The 19,252-nt window shown below is 44.6% G+C and overlaps 1 protein-coding gene across 1 annotated transcript in view; it reads right to left on the bottom strand.

Annotated features, from left to right (window-relative positions):
- LOC137334753 (cystine/glutamate transporter-like) overlaps window positions 1–12,503 on the bottom strand; it is a 47,903-nt gene extending 35,400 nt beyond the window's left edge. Inside the window, exons 1-3 of the mRNA XM_067999686.1 lie at window positions 12,145–12,503; window positions 5,659–5,785; window positions 388–503 (exon numbers count right to left, since the gene is read on the bottom strand). Coding sequence (XP_067855787.1) covers window positions 388–503; window positions 5,659–5,785; window positions 12,145–12,364 — 463 coding nt within the window. The 5' untranslated portion in view covers window positions 12,365–12,503. The remainder of the gene's footprint in view (window positions 1–387; window positions 504–5,658; window positions 5,786–12,144) is intronic.
- Between the last annotated feature and the right edge of the window lie 6,749 nt (window positions 12,504–19,252).

The raw sequence follows: 19,252 nt of genomic DNA on the forward strand, positions 1-19,252 counted from the left end.
GGTGCAGCTGAAGTGCCCGCCTCAGGTGGAGGGGTGGTAGGGGGTGGGAGCTTGGTGCAGGCTTGCTGCAGTAAAAGCTGCCCGTGGGCTGAGCAAAGATTTTTTAAAAAATGATTTTAAAATCACCCGTTTTTGAAGTAGGCTGAGTGCCATACTGCAATCGATTGAAAAGAAATGGGCCTTTTATATTTTAAATGCCCCCCTCCTGTAGCCCTTAGCAACATTTACATGTGGTCATAATAAACCCACCACATAAGGGCAGTCTAACCAAGTCCTGCCAAAATTCTGCCCTCGCCCACTCAAATTACAGCATTGCATGTCAAAAAACAAGAGGAAATTCAGGCCTGGATGTCTAATCTTATAGACAGGCATAACAGGGTTACTTACAGACTCCAGCAGCTGTGAGAAGTTTTACTGCCAAAATTGGAGCTTGACAAGGGGCAAAGAATGGTTCAACAATGTAGCGTCCAAATGACAAGCCAACAACAGCAGTAACTGCCGGTCTGTTCAAGAAGAAAGGGGATACGTGAATGAACTATCAATAGGTGTTATTGTGGAGTTGAATGTAGACTTTGTACAGAATATATGTGTGTCTATGAGAGAAGAGGAGAGAACAACAGGTATTCCTTTTTTAATGATGTAGTTCAACTTCATTATTTTTTAAAATTATGATACCACACATAGTCTGGGAATTGTGGAGATAGAATACAAACACATAAGTGCATTCAAAATTGTAACTTAACCATTTCAAAGACAAGATTGAGGTTTGGGAAAACCACTATTAGATGCATTGACTTTCATGTCTCACCAAGTGTTGGCTTCAATCTGTGTAAAGAAAAAAAATTCCCAACTGCATGATATTCTACGTCGGATTTTAACTCCCCACCCAGTGAGAACAGGGCAGAATGGGAGTTAAAGTAAGATGGGCTGACTTACCATCCTGTTCCTGCTAGTCTTGCACCCTCCACCGTTTTAACTGTGCACCCCACTTAGGCGTCTGAGGCACCTGCCTCATGAATACACGCAACTCTGGGTCCTATGATGCCATTAGGACCACTGCACTATTTTAACACCCAAAATCATAAATCCTGCCCAGCACTGACCCAGCTGAGTAAAACCTAGTGGGATTGGTTTCTAAGACCAGTTGCAAGCAGTATTTAAAGGGGCACTTACCTGGAAGCACACAAATCATCGGAATCTATGTGCTATTGTGGGTTTTGGATTTCCAAAGGAGAGTTGAGCTTGGAGATTGCTTTTGTCTGAATTTATTTTTCTTACACACCCTGAATAAGCATTCAGAACTTATGACGGATGCCATTCTTGCTTTGATTTGGTCGCATGAAAACAAGGAGGAAGAGGAGCAGCAGTAGCAGGCTACCCTATCAGCAGTTGGGCCTGTTAGAAAACAACAGGTGAGGAGCACGGCTTGCAGAATGTCTTGCGCAGCTCACAGCGTGTACAGGTCAAGAGTTGGATTTCCTGGATCTGTCTCAGAAGTAACGTATGAGGAGACTGTCGCTGACCTCTGTAGCCCCTGCAAAAACACCTACTACCTGCTGCGCCGGGTGGCTATGCTTTGCCTGCAGTAATGAAAGTCACCATCACCCTTAACTTCTTTGCTTCAGGCTCATTTCGGGGTGCTGTAAGGGACATTTCTCAATCTGTAGTTCATAAATGCATCAAGCCTTTTGCCAGGGCCAATAAATACATTGCCTTCCCAATGCAGGTCAGCAGTCAGAATGAAAGGGCTCTAGGATTTTCTGCAGTGGCTGGCTTCCCTTATGTGCAGGGGGTCACAAACTGCCCACATGAGGCCATCAAGGCATCAGAAGACCAGCCAGGAGCATTCGTTAATAGAAAAGGATTTCATTCCATCAGTGTGCAGCTAATCTGTGGTCACCACAACAGGATCATGCAGGTCTGTGCCAGGTATCCAGGTAGCGGTCATGATTCCTTTATCGTGCACCAATCAACCTCCACCACCCCCTTCCCCCCCCCCCCCCACCCCACCATTTCACCCGTCCAGGAACATTAAAGGATGGGTGCTTGGGGACAAGGACTACCCACTCTGGCCTTCACCCACTTGAGTTCTACTTTCTGGAATTCCCTCACTAAATCTATCAGCCTCTCCACCATCCACTAATTAGATGCATCCCACTGGCATGTGGTTCCATTCATTCTTGCCAGTTAGTTCGGCCATGTCCTGCAATCTCATTCAACCTATAGCCACATTTTAGTTTCCTTCAGTATTTTATTATTCTGACCTCCCAAATTGCACTCAAAAGTATGTGCATTGCAAAGAGAAAATGAGCTTGAATCCTTAGTTCCATTCTGCTCCTGAAAGGCACTGCACCCAAACTTCCTCTATAGCTCTTCTGATGGTTGCACCTGAAGAGGGCACAGCAATGTAAATTACCCACACAAATGAATGTCAGATGGCTCTGCACACAGATTTCTTCTAATGGTGCTGGTGCAGATCAGGGGCAGACTGCCCCATAAAAACCTGGCACTACTGCTTTCTGAGCTCTCCTTTAGATATACCTGTCCTAAGTGACAAGCTGGTATTGTCAAGAAAGATCTTTATTATTGACATTTTTAATAAAAAATGGTTTTGCTACATCAGTATTTGTTGCAGAATGCTGTTAGTCTTTTACATTTAGTGATGTGGGCAGTATTTAATACTGTGTCACCCCCTTCCCTTTTGTGATATGGCCTAGTTGGAGGTAGATAAGGAGAAACAATCTCAAGCTCCCTTGACAGTTGCTGAAGTTATTCACCTGGCTCTCTCATGAGCCAGGAATGACTGTCTCCCTACCACAATGCAAAAGTTCTCCCCTTCCCTTGACCACACAGCTACTCTATCCCATTTGGAATAAAAAGAGAAGCCTCCCAGTCAAACCAGCACCCTCCTCTTAATCCCACGCTGTCATTCTTTGTACTCATGTTTGTTTTCTCTGTTGCTCCACCTACTGTTTGGCACCATGGTATTGCCCCTTTACCAACCCTCTCCAAGGTAGACTGCAGAGGCACCCTGCCTTCTGTTTGAGATGCGGAAGGCATCCTAGCCATGGCATAGCAGCGTGAAGATATTCACAGAAGTCATTCCATTTCACTAAAGGAGAAGATCAAAGAAATGAAATTCACAACTTTAGGTGGCTATAATTCATTTTAGCCCTCGCCAATACTCATGTGCAGCTGCCGCTTTGGGAGAGGAATAGCAGCCTAATTTGTTTTATTTATTTTTGTGCCCTTCAAAGTGATGATGTCTTGTTTAGTGCAGACTGGTGATTTCTGGCACTGGGCAAAGCACAAATCCTCCAGAACACCTGCAACCATCCTGCCAAAAAGGAAAATGTCACTAATTAAATGAAACAGGTCATCTTTCCCAACAAAGTCAGTGACTGGTAATTCAAATAATAATCATCAAACGCAGATCAATAATACACTCAGTACCCTGCGGTGCCCACTGGTTGCAGAAAGCTTTCAGAAAATTGATGGACATGATGTGGTCATACTCCATGGATATATTAAAGCACTGAACATGGTCAAGCAGTCAGAAACACTTGGTCTGGCAACCTTTTGTACCTTGGACTTTTGAATGGTCGACTTAGTCAAATCTAGGAACTGATCAATCAGGAGGCACTAGCCATGCACATCAGGTGACAAATGTTAGTGTTGAGGCAAGGAACACTTCTCCACTTTTTGTGTCTGCATTGAGTGGACCTGGGTTTGGTATAACACTGCCTAAATGGAGGATAAAGATCTTTCTGCCTTGACTTAATAGGTTAATGATTTAATTGACATAGCTCACACTGGATTTTGACACAAGCGCATTAACCAACATGCTAAAAAATAGCACGCAGAGAAATTTCAGCCTCCAAGTCTAGTAAAGCATCAGTGAGGAAAGTGACTCTTACAATAATGACTTGTAGACATTACCTCATTGGTCAGTAAGTCTATAGGCACCAACATGCTCCATATACTCTATGGCACAGGATAGTTCTAGTCCTGTTGGGACCATAGAAATGTCATCTGTGGAAATAACTACTTAGTTTTGCAATATGGATTCATATTCTGCCTTCTTGCTTCATTATCTTCAGGGTTCAGAGAGAAATTTCATTGTTTTCTATTCCTGAAAGTTTTACTTTTACTTATTGATCTCCTGAGGGAGGTTGAACATGTTGGAGAGGGATCGTAATGGTATATAGACTGGTTTGTCGGAAGGAGATGGCTCATTGGCCAAATGATATTTTTTATCAGAGTATCAAAAAATAAGTTTATTCCATTCAGAAAACGATATGTGATGTTGCTGCAAATGAGCGTTGTAGTATTTTTGATTGTGGAATGGACATTTTATTCAACCAAATCAATGTACATCTTCTGTTTGTAAAGGCATTGTAGCACAAATATAGTAATTAATTTTCTATACACGTTTCAGAGAGTCGTGGGTGTGCAATCATCACAGCTTGATTCAAGTGACAAATAGGTTTGTGACATTATCTGGATCAGCAGCAGCTCTTGCAGCTTCCACAGAGGTTGCACTGTGATGACATCTTGTCCAGCAGCAGAAGCTGGGGTACCAGTGAAGAAATGCCTTCACACAAAGGAGCTGAAATTCCAGCTCAGATCAAAGAGGGAGAGTGGGTGGATTGGCCACCGCCAGCTGGAATTTGGGGCAGAACCCAGTGCTGCCAGGATGCCACGAAGAAAATTTCTATGCAGCCCTTTTTCAGCAAGGGGTGGGGTGTGGCGGGGGGACGTGGATTAATCTCCTGTCCAATTCCTGCATCAAGGGGGTGTGATTGGGGAGTTCTTCCTATTATACTTTTGTAAGACCTCAGTGGAACTCTCACCAGCTGAGAGCAGGTGGGAGTTCCACTAAAGCTTTTTGAAAGCCTCAAAACTTTAGAAAGGAAAGATATTCATTCCCGTAAGGGATCAATTACATTTCGGATGTAGTAGATTGACTCCCCTTGGTGCCAAAGACTCCTTTTTTCTTCAGTCCTGGGAAGGGCCTCAGGTGGAATGGTGCCACTGAAATACTGGTGGTCCACCCCACCTATGCAGATTACCACATCCCATAATTTGGAATGGGGTCAGCGTCTTGGGCCTTGGATGCACATAGGTCTCGCTCTGCCTCAGTTCTGCTAAGATAGCAGGGACATTTGAATTTCAGCCATAAAGTGCTTAGGCAGTGTTTGCCAAACCCTACAATACATTGATGTAAATCATGACAAATTATGTATTTCATTTGAAAATAGCATCACAATGCAAATGCCAGATAGGTTCTCCTTCCCCAGTGATTTTGTCAGAGTCCCTTTAAGTGCACTTACAAACTGGATGACATTTTTTTTTACTTTTGAGTTCTCCTCCTTTCTTGTTTGTAATTAAGGAGACCCATATTAAAAAGAAGCATATTGTGTTAAATTTTTGAATAAATATTTAGATGTTGCTTTATATATTAAATTATATCACTACGGGAGCTATGTGCTTCATATTTCACTTCCCTTGTTGCTTTGACCAAATTCACAGGGTTCATTAAAGGAACTGAAGCAGTTTGTTTAGGAGTTTCAATGGAAGGCTTTGTACCATTGAGAACCTGTATATTTCACTTGGCAGAAAATATGAGATTGTTAATATTACGCAAATGCATCTTGCCTGATTACAATGATCTCACTCCACAATCGAACAAAGGCTGGAAGTGGACCCAAAGTCTCCAGAAGATAGATGTAGTGACCACCAGATTTCTTAATGCTTGTTCCAAGTTCTGCATAGGATAGAGCTCCTGGTGCCCAAAAAGTCAGACAAAACATCACAAAGTGGTATTAACATCCATTCATTAAAATGAATAATATTTCACAACAGATTTTTCAACTTACTGGTTAATTTATTTATTCTTCCCCTTTCAGTTCCTTTATTCCCTGACAAGGGCAGACTTCTGGCCTCTTCTCAGGTCTCTGCTTCTGATGCTGTAAACACCCCAGTGGGAAGTGAAGAAGAGGTGATTCAGTGCAGGCTGTCTTTGTGTCTGTTCTCCTCTCCCATGACAGGAAACACTCTAATCAGTGGCTTTCTTTTTAGTTGTTTCCCTCCCCCATTAAGCCTGGCTAAAACTGAAAATTTACCACAGTGAATGGTGAGGGGGATTGGGTATTATCCCACTCGGGTGCACTGGAGCACTCTGCAAAGATGGCTGCCTTAAAATTTTTTTATATTGTAAACTTTTAAAGGATAACCCCACGTGGCAATATATGAGGAAATAATGGGTGCAATCCCATGTGCTGTCATTCTGTGACAATGTATTAGTGCACCAACATAATGCACAACCAAGAAGCAGTAAAACATGGAGAAAGTCTATGCCACCCTCTTTTTCTTTACTGTTATATTTCTTGATTATGGGAGTATTTTGATTTTCTGCATTGAAATTTTTTATTTCCCTACCAGTACACACACACGCACTTGTGCTTTTTAAAAAAAAAAATTGCCTTGCCCTTCAGACACTGTTTGCAGTGAAAACGGAGGGTAAATCACCTGTCTCAACTCATCACCTCCTTAATTGCACACCTCGGATCAGAAATTCCATATGTTGTACTGCACAATGCTGCAGGGTGTCCTAACTGTATCTCTACCTAACTTATGTTCTCTATGCTTGGTTGAAATGAATGTGGAATTATGTACTTAAAATAAATATAAAATGCATTCTTTATCCAAACATATTTAATGATTTATTTTAAAATTTAATTTCCTGTACAATTTTCAACTCCAACTCAAACTTTGTGCAATCCCCAAAGCAGCCTATGCAACAGGAATTTGTTCCAAGGATAGGAACAAAGGAACAAAAGTAGGCCATTCAGCCCCTCGAGCCTGTTCCGCTATTCAATTAGATCATAGCTGATCTGTATCTTTAACTCCATTTACCTACCTTGGTTCCATATCCCTTAATAATCTACCAATCTCCGTTTTGACATTTTCAAATGACCGAGCCTCAACAACTTTTTGAGGGAGAAAGTTCCAGATTCCCACTATCCTTTGTGTGAAGAAGTGCTTCCTGATTTCACCTCTGAAAGACCTAGCTCTAATTTTAAGTTTATGCCCCCTTATTCTGGATCCTCCCACCAGAGGAAATAGATTCTCTCTATCTACCCTATCAAATCCTTTAATCATCTTAAATACCTTAATTAGATCATCCCTTAATCATCTATACTCAAGGGAATACAAGCCTAATTTATGCAACCTGTCCTTATAATTTAACGCTTTTAGCCCAGGTATGATTCTGGTGAAACTGATCTGTATCTCCTGCAAAGCTAATGTATCCTTCCTGATGTACATTGTCCAAAACTAAATGCAGTACTCCAGATGGAATCTGACCAAGACTCTACAACTGAAGCATAACTTCCTAACTTTTGTATTCCAACCACCTTGAGATAAAGGTTAACTTTCCTTTTAATGTCTCTCCCTTACCTCACTGATGATTTTATTTCATCCTACAGCTTTCTATTAAACAGTTTTCAGGTCTTTCAACCCAGTAACTCCCTCTCGTGACTGATATATTTGTTGATTTTATCTGAGTTGCCCTTCTTTCCTCCTCCCCCCCCCCCCCCCCCCAAATGCCTGCTTGTCTTTTAGTCTCCAGTTGGCCTCGCTAAAGTCTTTGTCTTACTAAAATGCATGCTTATCTTTTAGTCTTCAATTCTGATGAAGGATACACTCACAAAGAACCATAATCTCGTTTTCCTCTTCACAGTGAATGTTCAGAGTAACAGTTATAGAAAAGCTCACCTTATTTAACTTCAGTCCTTCCTCACACTAAGGAAAATAATAAAATTACACCACAATGTCCTCATTAGCTATCTAAGGGACACTAGGGGCCCGATTTTAGCACCCGCTCTCGGGTGCGTTCTCGGCGGGGGGGCCTCGAAAATTGCGAAATGGAGGAGCGGGACCGGATCGCGCCTCGATCCCGCCCACTTCCGGGTTCCCCGCTGACGCGCGGGTGTGCGCGCGCAGCCCCCGCTGGTGGGAATCCCGCAGGCAATTAAAGCCAGCAGGATGCCACTTGACGCTATTTACTTTGCTATTTCAGGTCATTAACTGACCTGATTAAGGGACTGTGTGTGATTTTTGAGCAACATGGGACTGTTTCCCGTACTGGGGGAAACACTCCCAGCTGGAATGGACGTGTTGCAGCTGTCAGCCTGTGGCAGCTGCAAAGGTCCATTTGACAGGTTGGGGGGGGGAGACCCTCACTCATTGCAGGAGGCCACTCTGTCACTTGGGACAAAGTTTGGCCTCTACCACCCTCCTCCTGACAGTCAAAGTCACCAACCTGCACACTTACCCCGGGGTCCGGAGACATGTACCTACCTTGCAGACCCCCTCAGATGTACATCTTGCGGATGGGGGCCGCCGTAGCTGCAGTCATGACCTCCTCAGAGGGCGAACAGCATCACCAGCCTCGCCATCCATGCCGTCCACCTCTGACACATGGAGCTCCACAACAGAGTACTGTGACACATCCACCTGTACAGCAGGAGGGAGGGCTACCGCAGAGAGAGATGCGTCGCAGAGGGCACTACCCTCGCCACAGGGTCCACAGACCGAGGCGCAGCCTCCTGGACCTCTCTGAGCAGCAGTGCATGTGGAGGCTCAGAGTCACTCGACACGCAGCCGTGAACATCTGCAGCCTCTTTCATGCCGAGCTGCTCCTGGCTGGCCCGTGCACCATCTTCCTACCTGTCGGTGTCAAAGTCACCACTGCCCTCCCGAACTTCTCCTCCGCATCCTTCCAGGGTGCCACCGGGGACATCGCCGATGTCTCTCAGTCGTCTGCGCAGAAGAGCCCTGCAAATATACCTACACCCACTCTGTAGTGACACAATGGGTGGCATCAGTGGTGGGTCCTCACAGTGATACCCAGGAGTGGGCTTTATTGCACAAACCGGACAGGATTCGCGAAGACATGGCAGTAGTGGTGCCAATAGAATGTGTGATGTGAGTTGTTCTGAAATTCAATAGAAGTAACAACCATGACAAACCCTCAAACACCCTTGTGCATCCCCTTCATGCTCACGACACTTTTGCCTTACGCTGCCTACTGCACATATGTGATGCATGCCCTGTGGCTGCAGCACAGGTGGTGGCAGGTTGAGTGAGGCTGGCCGTGAGAGAGATGCACGAGAGGGTGAGTATGGGATAGAGCCATGAGATTGTATGAGGATTGGGTTGCGTGGTAGTGGCGGGGTGAGTACTGGCGAGGTGAGTAGGTGCAGGTAAGATGAGGATGGGGTTTGAGTGGGTATGAGGGGTGATGTGACAGAGTAGTGTTGGCAGTGCCGAAGGAGATGTGGGGTGGGGGCAGTGATGTAGCAGACGGAGTGTAGGGGAAAGACTACGTGTACTCACTGTGGCTGACCTACTGAGGTCATTGGACCGCCTCCTGCACTGTGTGCAGGTGGGCGATATGTCGGTGGCGCGGGTGACCCCCTCTGCCACCTCGAGCCAGGCCTTCCTGGTGGCAGAGGCAGCCCGCTTCCTCCTGCCCGCCGGATGGAAGATCTCTGTCCTCCCCCTCCTCCTCACCCCATGTATTGATACCTGGGGTGAGGGATCATTAAACTGGGAGCAGCCGTCCCCCTGGGCTGCTCCATGCAGTCATCTTTGCTATTTGTGGCAGCATCTGTCAGTGGAGGACTGCCCCTTTAAATAGAGTGCCTCCAGCTGACAGATCTTACTGCGCATGTGCAGCCCGCCCGACGTGCAGATCAGCAGCGGGGAACCCGGAGGAGCAGGTAAGTGGATCCAATTAGTGCGTTGCCTGCTGCGATCGCGCGGGAAACCCACTAATTTCACGCGCCCGCTTGCCCATCCGCCGGGAACCCACACCCCTGGTAAAATCGGGCCCTAGGTTTTGGTCAGCCTGACTGAATTAGACAATGAATAACCCTGGGCCTGGTTGGCTTCCTTCTTAAGGTAGATTAGCTTAGGCCTTACCTGCCTAACCCAGCAGACCTTATCAAATGATCTAGAACATGTGTTTTTGTACCTTATGTGGCACCCGGGATAGGAATTTTGGTAATTGAACCTCAGACTCCTTCCCTGTCTGGGGGTTCACCACCAGAACTGCCAATTAAGCCTGCCAGTACCTACCCCTGCCCTCAGGATGTGGGCTGTGGTTAAATCCTGCTGTTTTAAAAATAGTGTTATCCTAGCACAATGAACCTGGATGGTTCAAAGGGACAAATTAATGACCCCCCCCCCCCGCCATTGTGTGAAGAAAGTTCAGGAACATTCCAATGTCCAGTCCATCTGGTTTGGCTACTCATCTCCTCTTTCAAGCCCTCGCAGCAAGCTGGATTTTAAACCTTTCTTACTTCACTTGAACTTAAAAGCAGCACTCCAATATAAATCAAATCTTTAATGGTAAAATGGCCTAGAAGTCCCAAAATGCAACAAATCTATTTTGGTGATTTACGTTGCCTTAAATTCTACCGTACAATATCCAGTCTTATAGACTAACACACAATTATTTTTGTAGAAGTAATGTAATAAATATATGCATGGTTGTAATGTTTAGCTTGCATCAAATGTTACAATTTGTGCCATTTCCCAACACTTTGTTTTCATGCTCACCACAAGAGGCAGCTTCCATAGATACATGTCTGTCTCCTACGAACTGAAACTCAACCTTTTGCATAAAGAGACTGGGACTGATATGCTACATGGTTCACAATCTACTCTTGTACAACTGGGATATACACCACAGTTAGTATGGGGGTTGCAACTGTCAGCTTGGCAAACTCTGGATTTTGGTTATGGTGCCAAAGGGATGGAGCAAGAGGAAGTCTATGGGGAGGAAAGAAAAAGGAAAAACAAATCTGGGGGTATTTAACCTGAGTGGCTGCTCTTCATCTCCCAGTGACTGAATGCAATAACACTGATGAACGAAAGGGAGAGAGGAAATTACATTTATAAAAAATGGAAAGGAAAAAAAAATCAAATATTCTGCTTGTTTCTCACATTAAATTATTATTTGCTTCAGATCATATGAACATACATACAGATGTAAAGGGACAGGTTAGGACCAGTCTGAAAAACCCCATCAAGATTTTTTCACTCAAAGGGTGGCGAGTGTCTGGAACGAGCTGCCAGAGGCAGTAGTGGAGGCGGGTACAATTTTGTCTTTTAAAAAGCATTTGGACAGTTACATGGGTAAGATGGGTATAGAGGGATATGGGCCAAGTGCAGGCAATTGGGACTAGCTTAGTAGTATAAACTGGGCGACATGGACATGTTGGGCCGAAGGGCCTGTTTCCGTGTTGTAAACTTCTATGATTCTATGATTCTAAGATTATTTACATGGGCTCAAATATATCACTGAGCAGAAGATAACAGCTGCTGCAGGCTTTATCTTGGTGTTACTTATATTCAAAGTAATATCAAGAAGGTTTCTTCATAACTGTTTTCTGCAAAACAATTTATGGGATCCTCATATGCTTGAGATTACTTTAATATGACACCATTTAATTCCTCACTTCTTAATTGTGATCAAAAATTGCATGTTTTGAAACTAAAGGAACTTCAGTTCTTAAAGCATATTATTGAAGTCTGCTCTATGAATTGTAACTTCTATCTCCAGCCCATTTTAAAGCATTTAGAATCTTCCTGAGTCACACACCATTCCTATGATGTGGTCCTCAGCTATTGTGAATGTTACTCTTCCAGCAGCCCCAAAGGCTGCATGACAGCAACCATGGAGTAACTATAAAATCCTTATATATATTTAGTGCCTTAGGTGGCCAGCTCAGAACAATTAGTCATTGTGTGTGGACACTTTTAGAAAAAAAGGCTCTTCAAATATTAGCATACAAGTGATTAATGTGTTTGGACAAGTTTAAAACAAGTGGGTTAACGCTTCAGTTAAGATATGGGAAAAAAATTGCATACAAACAAGTTAAGTGTTCATGTGCTAATTTGTGAAGCACCTAATTTTAAGCCAATGGATCTGGATAAAATCTGAATTTTAAGACAAGGCCAATGGACCCACCCTTGCCACCATTCTGTGCTACAGTGTACAGAGACGTCAATCTATTGTACCACCATAGCAACTCAATAAGAAATGCTTTATAAGAAAAATAATGCACTCACCAAACATTGAGATTATTCCACAGGCCAGCCAGATCATCAGGGATGCTCCGACATTCCCAGAATTTATCAAAACTCCTTTTGGAGAAATAAATATACCACTGCCTATTATTGTACCAATTAACAATGAAACAGCTCGGAACAAGCTAATTTTTTTCCTCAAAAACACGGCTTGCTCCTCAGGCTCAATTTTCCTTTTTATGTTTTCTGAAGCATTTTCCATGATTTAAAAAAAAATTATATAAACCAACTGAAAAAGTGATACGGTCAAATTAAATAAAATATCTTTTAACGTTTCTGCTGTTAAATGTTTTTCAGAGCAAGGTATTTTTGTTTGCAGAGCGACAGAACCTCCAAACCCCTCCACGATACCAACAGAAAGAAATGTTGAACTTGGATCTAATTGAAAGCAGCTGCAGTTTGGCAAGAATCCCCCCAAAGAGAGAAAAAAAACACTGGAATGAAGCCAAGGGACAGTCTTCCAAAAGAAAACGAGAGGAATGAGAATTAATTTTCCAACTAAAGTTCCATGGAAGGTGTTGGATAAGTCCTTTACCCTTCAAACAGATTTGAAAAGTGAGAGATAGTAATATGTCTGATAATTCACTTCATTTATTATTGACAAAACATTAACCCTAAACACCTATACACAGCAGCGCACATTAGCCTTACATTTAAATTGAAAGCAAAATACTGCGAATGCTGGAAATCTGAAATAAAACAGAAAATGCTGGAAATACTCAGCAAGTCAGGCAGCATCTGTGGAGAAAGAAATTGAGTTGACGTTTCAGGTCAATGACCCTTTGTCAGAACATTCATGCCTTATGTCTAACACATATATGCATGGATTTAATGAGAAACCGTGAAGATGGCTTCTCCAAGCCTGTTCACACCAGCGGGTCTTGAAGGTAGCAAAAGGTCTCTTTCCAACTAAGTAAAAGCAATGCATCTCTTCTTATACCATTTGCCTTTATAGTCTGTTTCCTGCTGAATGCAACTCTATCTGATGTTTTATGACCACCCAGTTGAACGAACCGATTGCCAAACAGAGATGAGAGGCCCCATGCCTTTTCACACCATACTGTTACTGCTTATCGTTGCTTTTCCTGAGCCATAGCTTTGTTGTGCACAACCTTTGATGCATGCTCTTATAGCAACTTGCTGCCTTTTATATCGCAGCAATCTCCTTCTCTTACACTATTTCCTGCCGTGATGAAAAGCCTGTGTTTTAAAAGCCCACGGGGGTTAAATTAGATAACCCATGAAAATGGGTGCAGGGATTGCGGTGCCTGATTAAACCGCGCCCATTCATAGCGATGCAGTCAGCATGTTAAATTTGTGCTGCCTGATGATTTAAATGATTACCGCATGCAGCCAGCGCTACCTGCAGGGGGGCTGGAGGCCCTCCAGACATATACTCAGGAGGCAGTGGGAGGAAGTAGCAGAGGAGATCAATGCCAGGAGCATCGCTCCAAGAACATGGATGCAGTGCAGGAAGATGTTCAATGATCTGACATGAGTTGTCAAGGTAAGTGAGTTCAATCTTCAAATGGCATATCCTACCAACTGCACCACTAGCCTCATCCACTGCTCAATTCACTACACCTCCGTCACCCACCTACCAACAATCTCTATCAATCAGTACTCAACTCTTCAATTCATATGCTTTACCTCACCCTCATACACTTAGCACTGTTGCACGCCTTACACCCACAACTCACAGCTGACACATACACTGGCAGCTATTTAACTATGACAGCCACCTCACCCAAACATCTTGCAGGACACTCACTGACACACTTCCCTTTTTCTTGCAGAAGAAGATGGTGCATAACAGGAGGCAACAATGAACAACCAGAGGAGGACAAGCACGCCTACACATTTTAACCCCCATGGAGGAGGCAGTGCTGGCCATCATGGGAAGGGCCATTGCTTAGGCCGTGGCCACTGATGGCGCTGGAGAGATCGATGATGAGAGTCTCTGCATACCTAATCCTCCTCTTTTCCCTCATCCCACAATCTTTTCTGACTCACAAGTTGCAGCTGGTGTAAGCACGCATTCTGACTTTCTCCTCTCCCCTCACCACAACCCAACCTTTGTCCCTTTTTCATTTCAGATACCCAAGAACTGGAATCTTCCCTGTCAAAGGAGCAGAGGAAGAAGACAGTGATGATGAAGAGACACCGTCACTCGATCTTACACTCGCAGCCACCAGCTCAGAGACTGACACTGTGCGTACTTTAGAGGCTATGATAGAGGAGGGATCTGCAGGAGGTGAGACACCAGGAACAGATGCGCAGGAGCCAGGGCGGGGGGGGGAAAGGATACTGCAGGTGCCAGCTCGCCGGAGGGCAAGGTTGCACATTAATTCTGCTGCAGAGGATTTAGATGAGGATTTTGATGGGCCAGGCTACAGAAGAAGGCTGATGAGCATACACAACCAAATGCTTGGTGCACTGGAAAGCCTGCCAGAAAGCCCGCGCACAATGTCAAGGAGCATGGAGGAGTCCAACTCCAACTTGGCACAGGGCTTTGTGCAGAGTTTGGTGCCCATCCTTTCCCACATGGAACAGGTGGTCACCTCCATCTGCTCACCTGTGGAACCCACCATGATGCAGCATCCGATGACCGATGTCACAGGTCCCATCAAAGGTCTGACTACTGCCTTGGAAACTCAGATTGCTGCCATCGTGGCTCTGGCTTCCAGGGCATCACAGCAGTCCAGCAATCTGTTCTCCAACAGATCACCAGGATTACTGAGGCGCTGCCCCAGGAAAGTAGCAGTGGTGCCACAGCAGACAAACCTGCTGTCCTCTCTCAAGATGACAGCATTCCTGCTCCCACCCCTGCCACTCCACCAGTGCCCTTGCTATTGCCTGTCAGCCAGCCAGCCAAGGCTCCTGCAGTCCAGACAGAGATGGTGCAGTCTGAAGCCGGGCCCTCTAGGCCCAGAGCTGCTTGAGGTTGTCCTCCAAGGCCATCTGCACTCTCCTCAATTGAAGGTCAGCAGCCTTCCACCTCCCATGCTTCAGCCACTGGGGAAGCACCTCGTAGGTGCACTAGAAAAGATAAAGGCACACGAAAGACAGGCACTAGGGGAATGCACAAAGGTGAATAATTTCATTTTGTATGCATTATTTAAGGAGTGAATTTATAAATGTGGATTTGAATTTGCATTTGGTGGTGGTTTTTATTTCTGCCGTGAACTGAGGGAGGAACCAATGTGTAATCATAAAGAGGTAAGAAGTGTGGGACAGTTGGTGAATGGGGAGGTGCAGTTGAGGTTACTGGTATTGTTCATTCATAATCTGATCAGGTAGAGCACTGACAGAAAGGGCCTGTCTGTGTTATAGCCTCCCTTCCTCTTCCTCCACTTCCTCTTGCACCTCCTCCACCTGCTCATATTCCTCAGTTTCTCACTTGATAGACTGTGGCAAGTGCTGTTCCCTCATAATGGCAAGGTTGTGCAGCATGCAGCATACTACCACAAATCTCAATACCACTCAGCTGAGTAATGCATGGCTCCTCCAGAGTGGTCCAGGCAGTGGAAGCGTTGCTTGAGGAGGCCGATGGTGTGCTCTATGATGTTCTTTGTGGCAGCATGGCTCTCGTTGTAGGCCTGCTGTGCACGTGTGCGTGGATTCCTGACCGGAGTCACGAGGGGATAACCCGTCGCCCAGTATTCAGCCTTTGACTTGCCGTGCTGGTTGAAATACAGGTGGAACAGAGGACTGCTGCAGAATGAATGAATCATGACTGCTGCCAGGATAGCGGGCATTCACCTGCATGATGCGATGCCTGTGGTTACACAGCAGCTGCACATTGAGGAAGTGGAATCACTTTCTGTTGATGAATATGTCCGAGTACAGATGAGGAGCATGCAAGGCAGTCTGCGTACAGGCAATGGCACCCTGCACCATGGGGAAGCCTGTAATGCGAGCAAACTCTTGTGCTCGCTACTCCTGCTTGTCTCTGGCAAGGGGGAATGAGATGAATCTGTTTCTCAATGTATAGAGTGCCTCAGTGCCTCTTATACTGCAGTGCACTGCAAACTGCGAGATGTTGCTTATATCTCCAGCAGCAGCCTGAAAAGAGCCAGAGGCATAAAAATTAAAAGCCACGGTCACCTTGACAGCCACAGGCAATGCGGTCCTTGCTCTGCCTTGAGGCTGCAGCAGTTGACAAATTTCAGTCACGACCTCTTTTGTGAGCCGAAGACGTCTGATGCACTGGTCATCGCTGAAGTAAGAGAATTGGTCCCTGAAGACCTTCCGAGGATATGGCCTCCTGCTGGGTGTCCTACTCCTCCTCCTCTTCCTTCCTCTTCAAGCAGCTTGTCCTGCTCTGCGTGGCTTCTCTTCATTCTCCCAGTCATGTTCAATTTCCAGAGGAAGCCCTACCAGGCCATCCATGTCTGGAAGCAACTGTTTTCAGCACAATATTTTAATTGACACAGAAAGTACTGCAAGACCAGCCAGACCACTCACTTAAACTTTAACCAAGTATAGGAAACCTCCAAAAACATGTACAATTGCACCAGCAGCCAGAAGAAATAATCCAGCAACTAACCCGTAAGTACATCATGATCCCTTTAAATAGCGCTGGTGGGGAGTCCTTCATGCCATTTAATGTCGTGTTCAGCTGTGCGAGGTTAAGACAGTGAATTAATTGAGTGGAGTGCGGAGTTGCAAAATGGCAGTGGTGCCTTCAAATCAGTGTTGTACACTGATTCGCTGAATCTCCCTACTCTGCATGCTTCCAGCGGTCGTTATGCGCGTGCACGCGCAAACCTCTTTACTAAGATGGCGTCCTGCACACTTCCCATCAGAGGTGTGCACGCGCATCTTGGACCCCATTTTTGAGTCTTAGGTGTCCGTGTAGTGCCTAAAAAACGGGCGCTACACGGCCCAATTTAACCCCACGTGTCTTAATCCTAACAACCCTTTAAGCTCAATATTATCCACCTATCTTATTTATTTAATAATCTATATGTGACTATCTATACAGTACAATGTCTTCGGCCCTGAAACTCATCCTCTCCAATGTTATACCTCCAATAGGTCATTGAGGGGAAAAGACAGGATTTGGGAGAACACTGTTTAAACCAATTCTGTCTACATTACTGTTCTGTCTTTGTTAGAAATAAAAGCAATGTAAAAACATATCTACATTCTTACAGAAGGATGCATAGAAGAATCACTTCATTGAACAATGTGAAAATTAACCAAGTAAATGCTTTACCACTTTGTTACCTTCTCACAAGAAATACAAAAAAGAAACATGACTATTAATAATTGCTAAATAAGAGTGTGCAGGTGCTGAGATGAACTCTTAGGTTTCTTTAGGCTAACTTTTTTCTCCTTTCCTAAGTATGCTCTTAAGTGTCAGCTTAGCTCAGTTGGTAGCACTCTTACCTCTGAGTCAGAAAGTTGTGCATTCAACCTCCATTTCAGGACTTGAGGACATAATCTAGCCTGATACCCCAGTGCAGTACTGAGTGAGAACTGCTCTGTTGGCAGTGCCATCTTTCAGATGAGACATCTACGCAAGGCTCTATCTGCCTGTTCCAGTATCCTCATAACAGTTTTTTGTGCCGTAGAGAATCACAACCATTATTCTCAACATGGCAAGATTCCCATCTTGGCTATGCCAATGTGGGATGGTGCTGAGGGAAGACCAGCCATTCTTCCACAGAACAATGGATTGTTTTGATAAAGGAAATGCCGTGGATGTTGTGCATATGGATTTACAAAAAGTGTTTGATAAGTTTGTGGATAAAATTAAGGCATACGGCATTAAAGGGAGTGTTACAGCATGGATAGCAAGTTGCAAAAGGATAGAAATTAGAGAAAAGTGGTTAAATGGATATTTTTTGGACCGGTAGGATGTAAACAGTGGTGTCCCCCAGGAGTCAGTATTAGGCACAAAAATAGGGAGGATATGAAGAGAACTGTAAGTGACTTCCAGAGGACATAGACAGGTTAATTGTTGGGTGAAAAGATGTCAGATGAAATTAAATGCAATAAAATGCAAGGTGATACATTTTGAGAGGTGGAATAAAGAGAGGACATATAAACTTAATGGCAAAAGATTTAAAAAAGTAGAGGAGAAAAAAGACAGGGTTCAGATACAGACATCTTTAAAAGTGACAGGACAAGTAGATAAAGCTGTAAAAAAGCATATGGAATCCTAGGTTTTATAATATAGAATACAAAAACAAAGATGTAATGTTGAACCTATACAAATCATTGGTTAGACCAATTTTGGGCACCTTACTTTAGGAAAACTGTTAAAGCCATGGAGAGGGTGCAGAAGAGATTCATGAAAGTGATACCAGAGATTACAGACTTCAGTTATGAACAAAAACAACTACTTGCATTTACATACTGCCTTTAACGTAGTAAAACGTCCGAAGGTGTTTCACAGGAGCATTGACAAACAAAATTTGACACTGAGCCACCTAAGGAGATATTGGGACAGGTGATCAAAAGTTTGGTCAAAGAGGTAGGTTTTAAGCAGCGTCTTAAAGGAGGAGAGAGAGGTAGAGAGGCGGAGAGGTTTAGGGAAGGAATTCCAGATCTTATGGCCGAGGCAGCTGAAGGCACGGCCGCCAATGGGGGAGCAATTAAAATTGGGGATGCACAAGAGGCAGGAATTGGAGGAGCACATAGATTTTGGCGGCGGTTGGCGGGGGGGGGGGGGTTGTAGGGCTGGAGGAGATTGAAGAGATATGGAGGAGAGAGGCCATGGAGGAATTACCAGAGTGGGAGCCAATGTAGATCAGCGAGCACAAGGGTGATGCAAGAACAGGACTTGATGAGAGTTAGGATATGGGCAGCAGAATTTTGGATGAGCTCAAGTCTTTGGAGGGCAGAAGATAGGAGGCCAGCCAGGAGAGCATTGGAATAGTCGAATCTAGAGAAAACAAAGCATGAATGAGGGTTTCAGCAGCAAATGGTTTGAGGCGGGGCAGAGACAGGTGACGGAGCGATAAGGGTAACTTAGACTCTTAATTAGAGCAAAAAAGGTTAAGAGATCTGAAGGTGTTTAAAATTATTAAGGGTTTTGATGAGGTAACGCGGAAAATCTACTTCCCATGGCTGGTGAGTT

This window comes from Heptranchias perlo, chromosome 18, assembly GCF_035084215.1.
Source record: "Heptranchias perlo isolate sHepPer1 chromosome 18, sHepPer1.hap1, whole genome shotgun sequence".
Classification (NCBI taxonomy): domain Eukaryota; kingdom Metazoa; phylum Chordata; class Chondrichthyes; order Hexanchiformes; family Hexanchidae; genus Heptranchias; species Heptranchias perlo.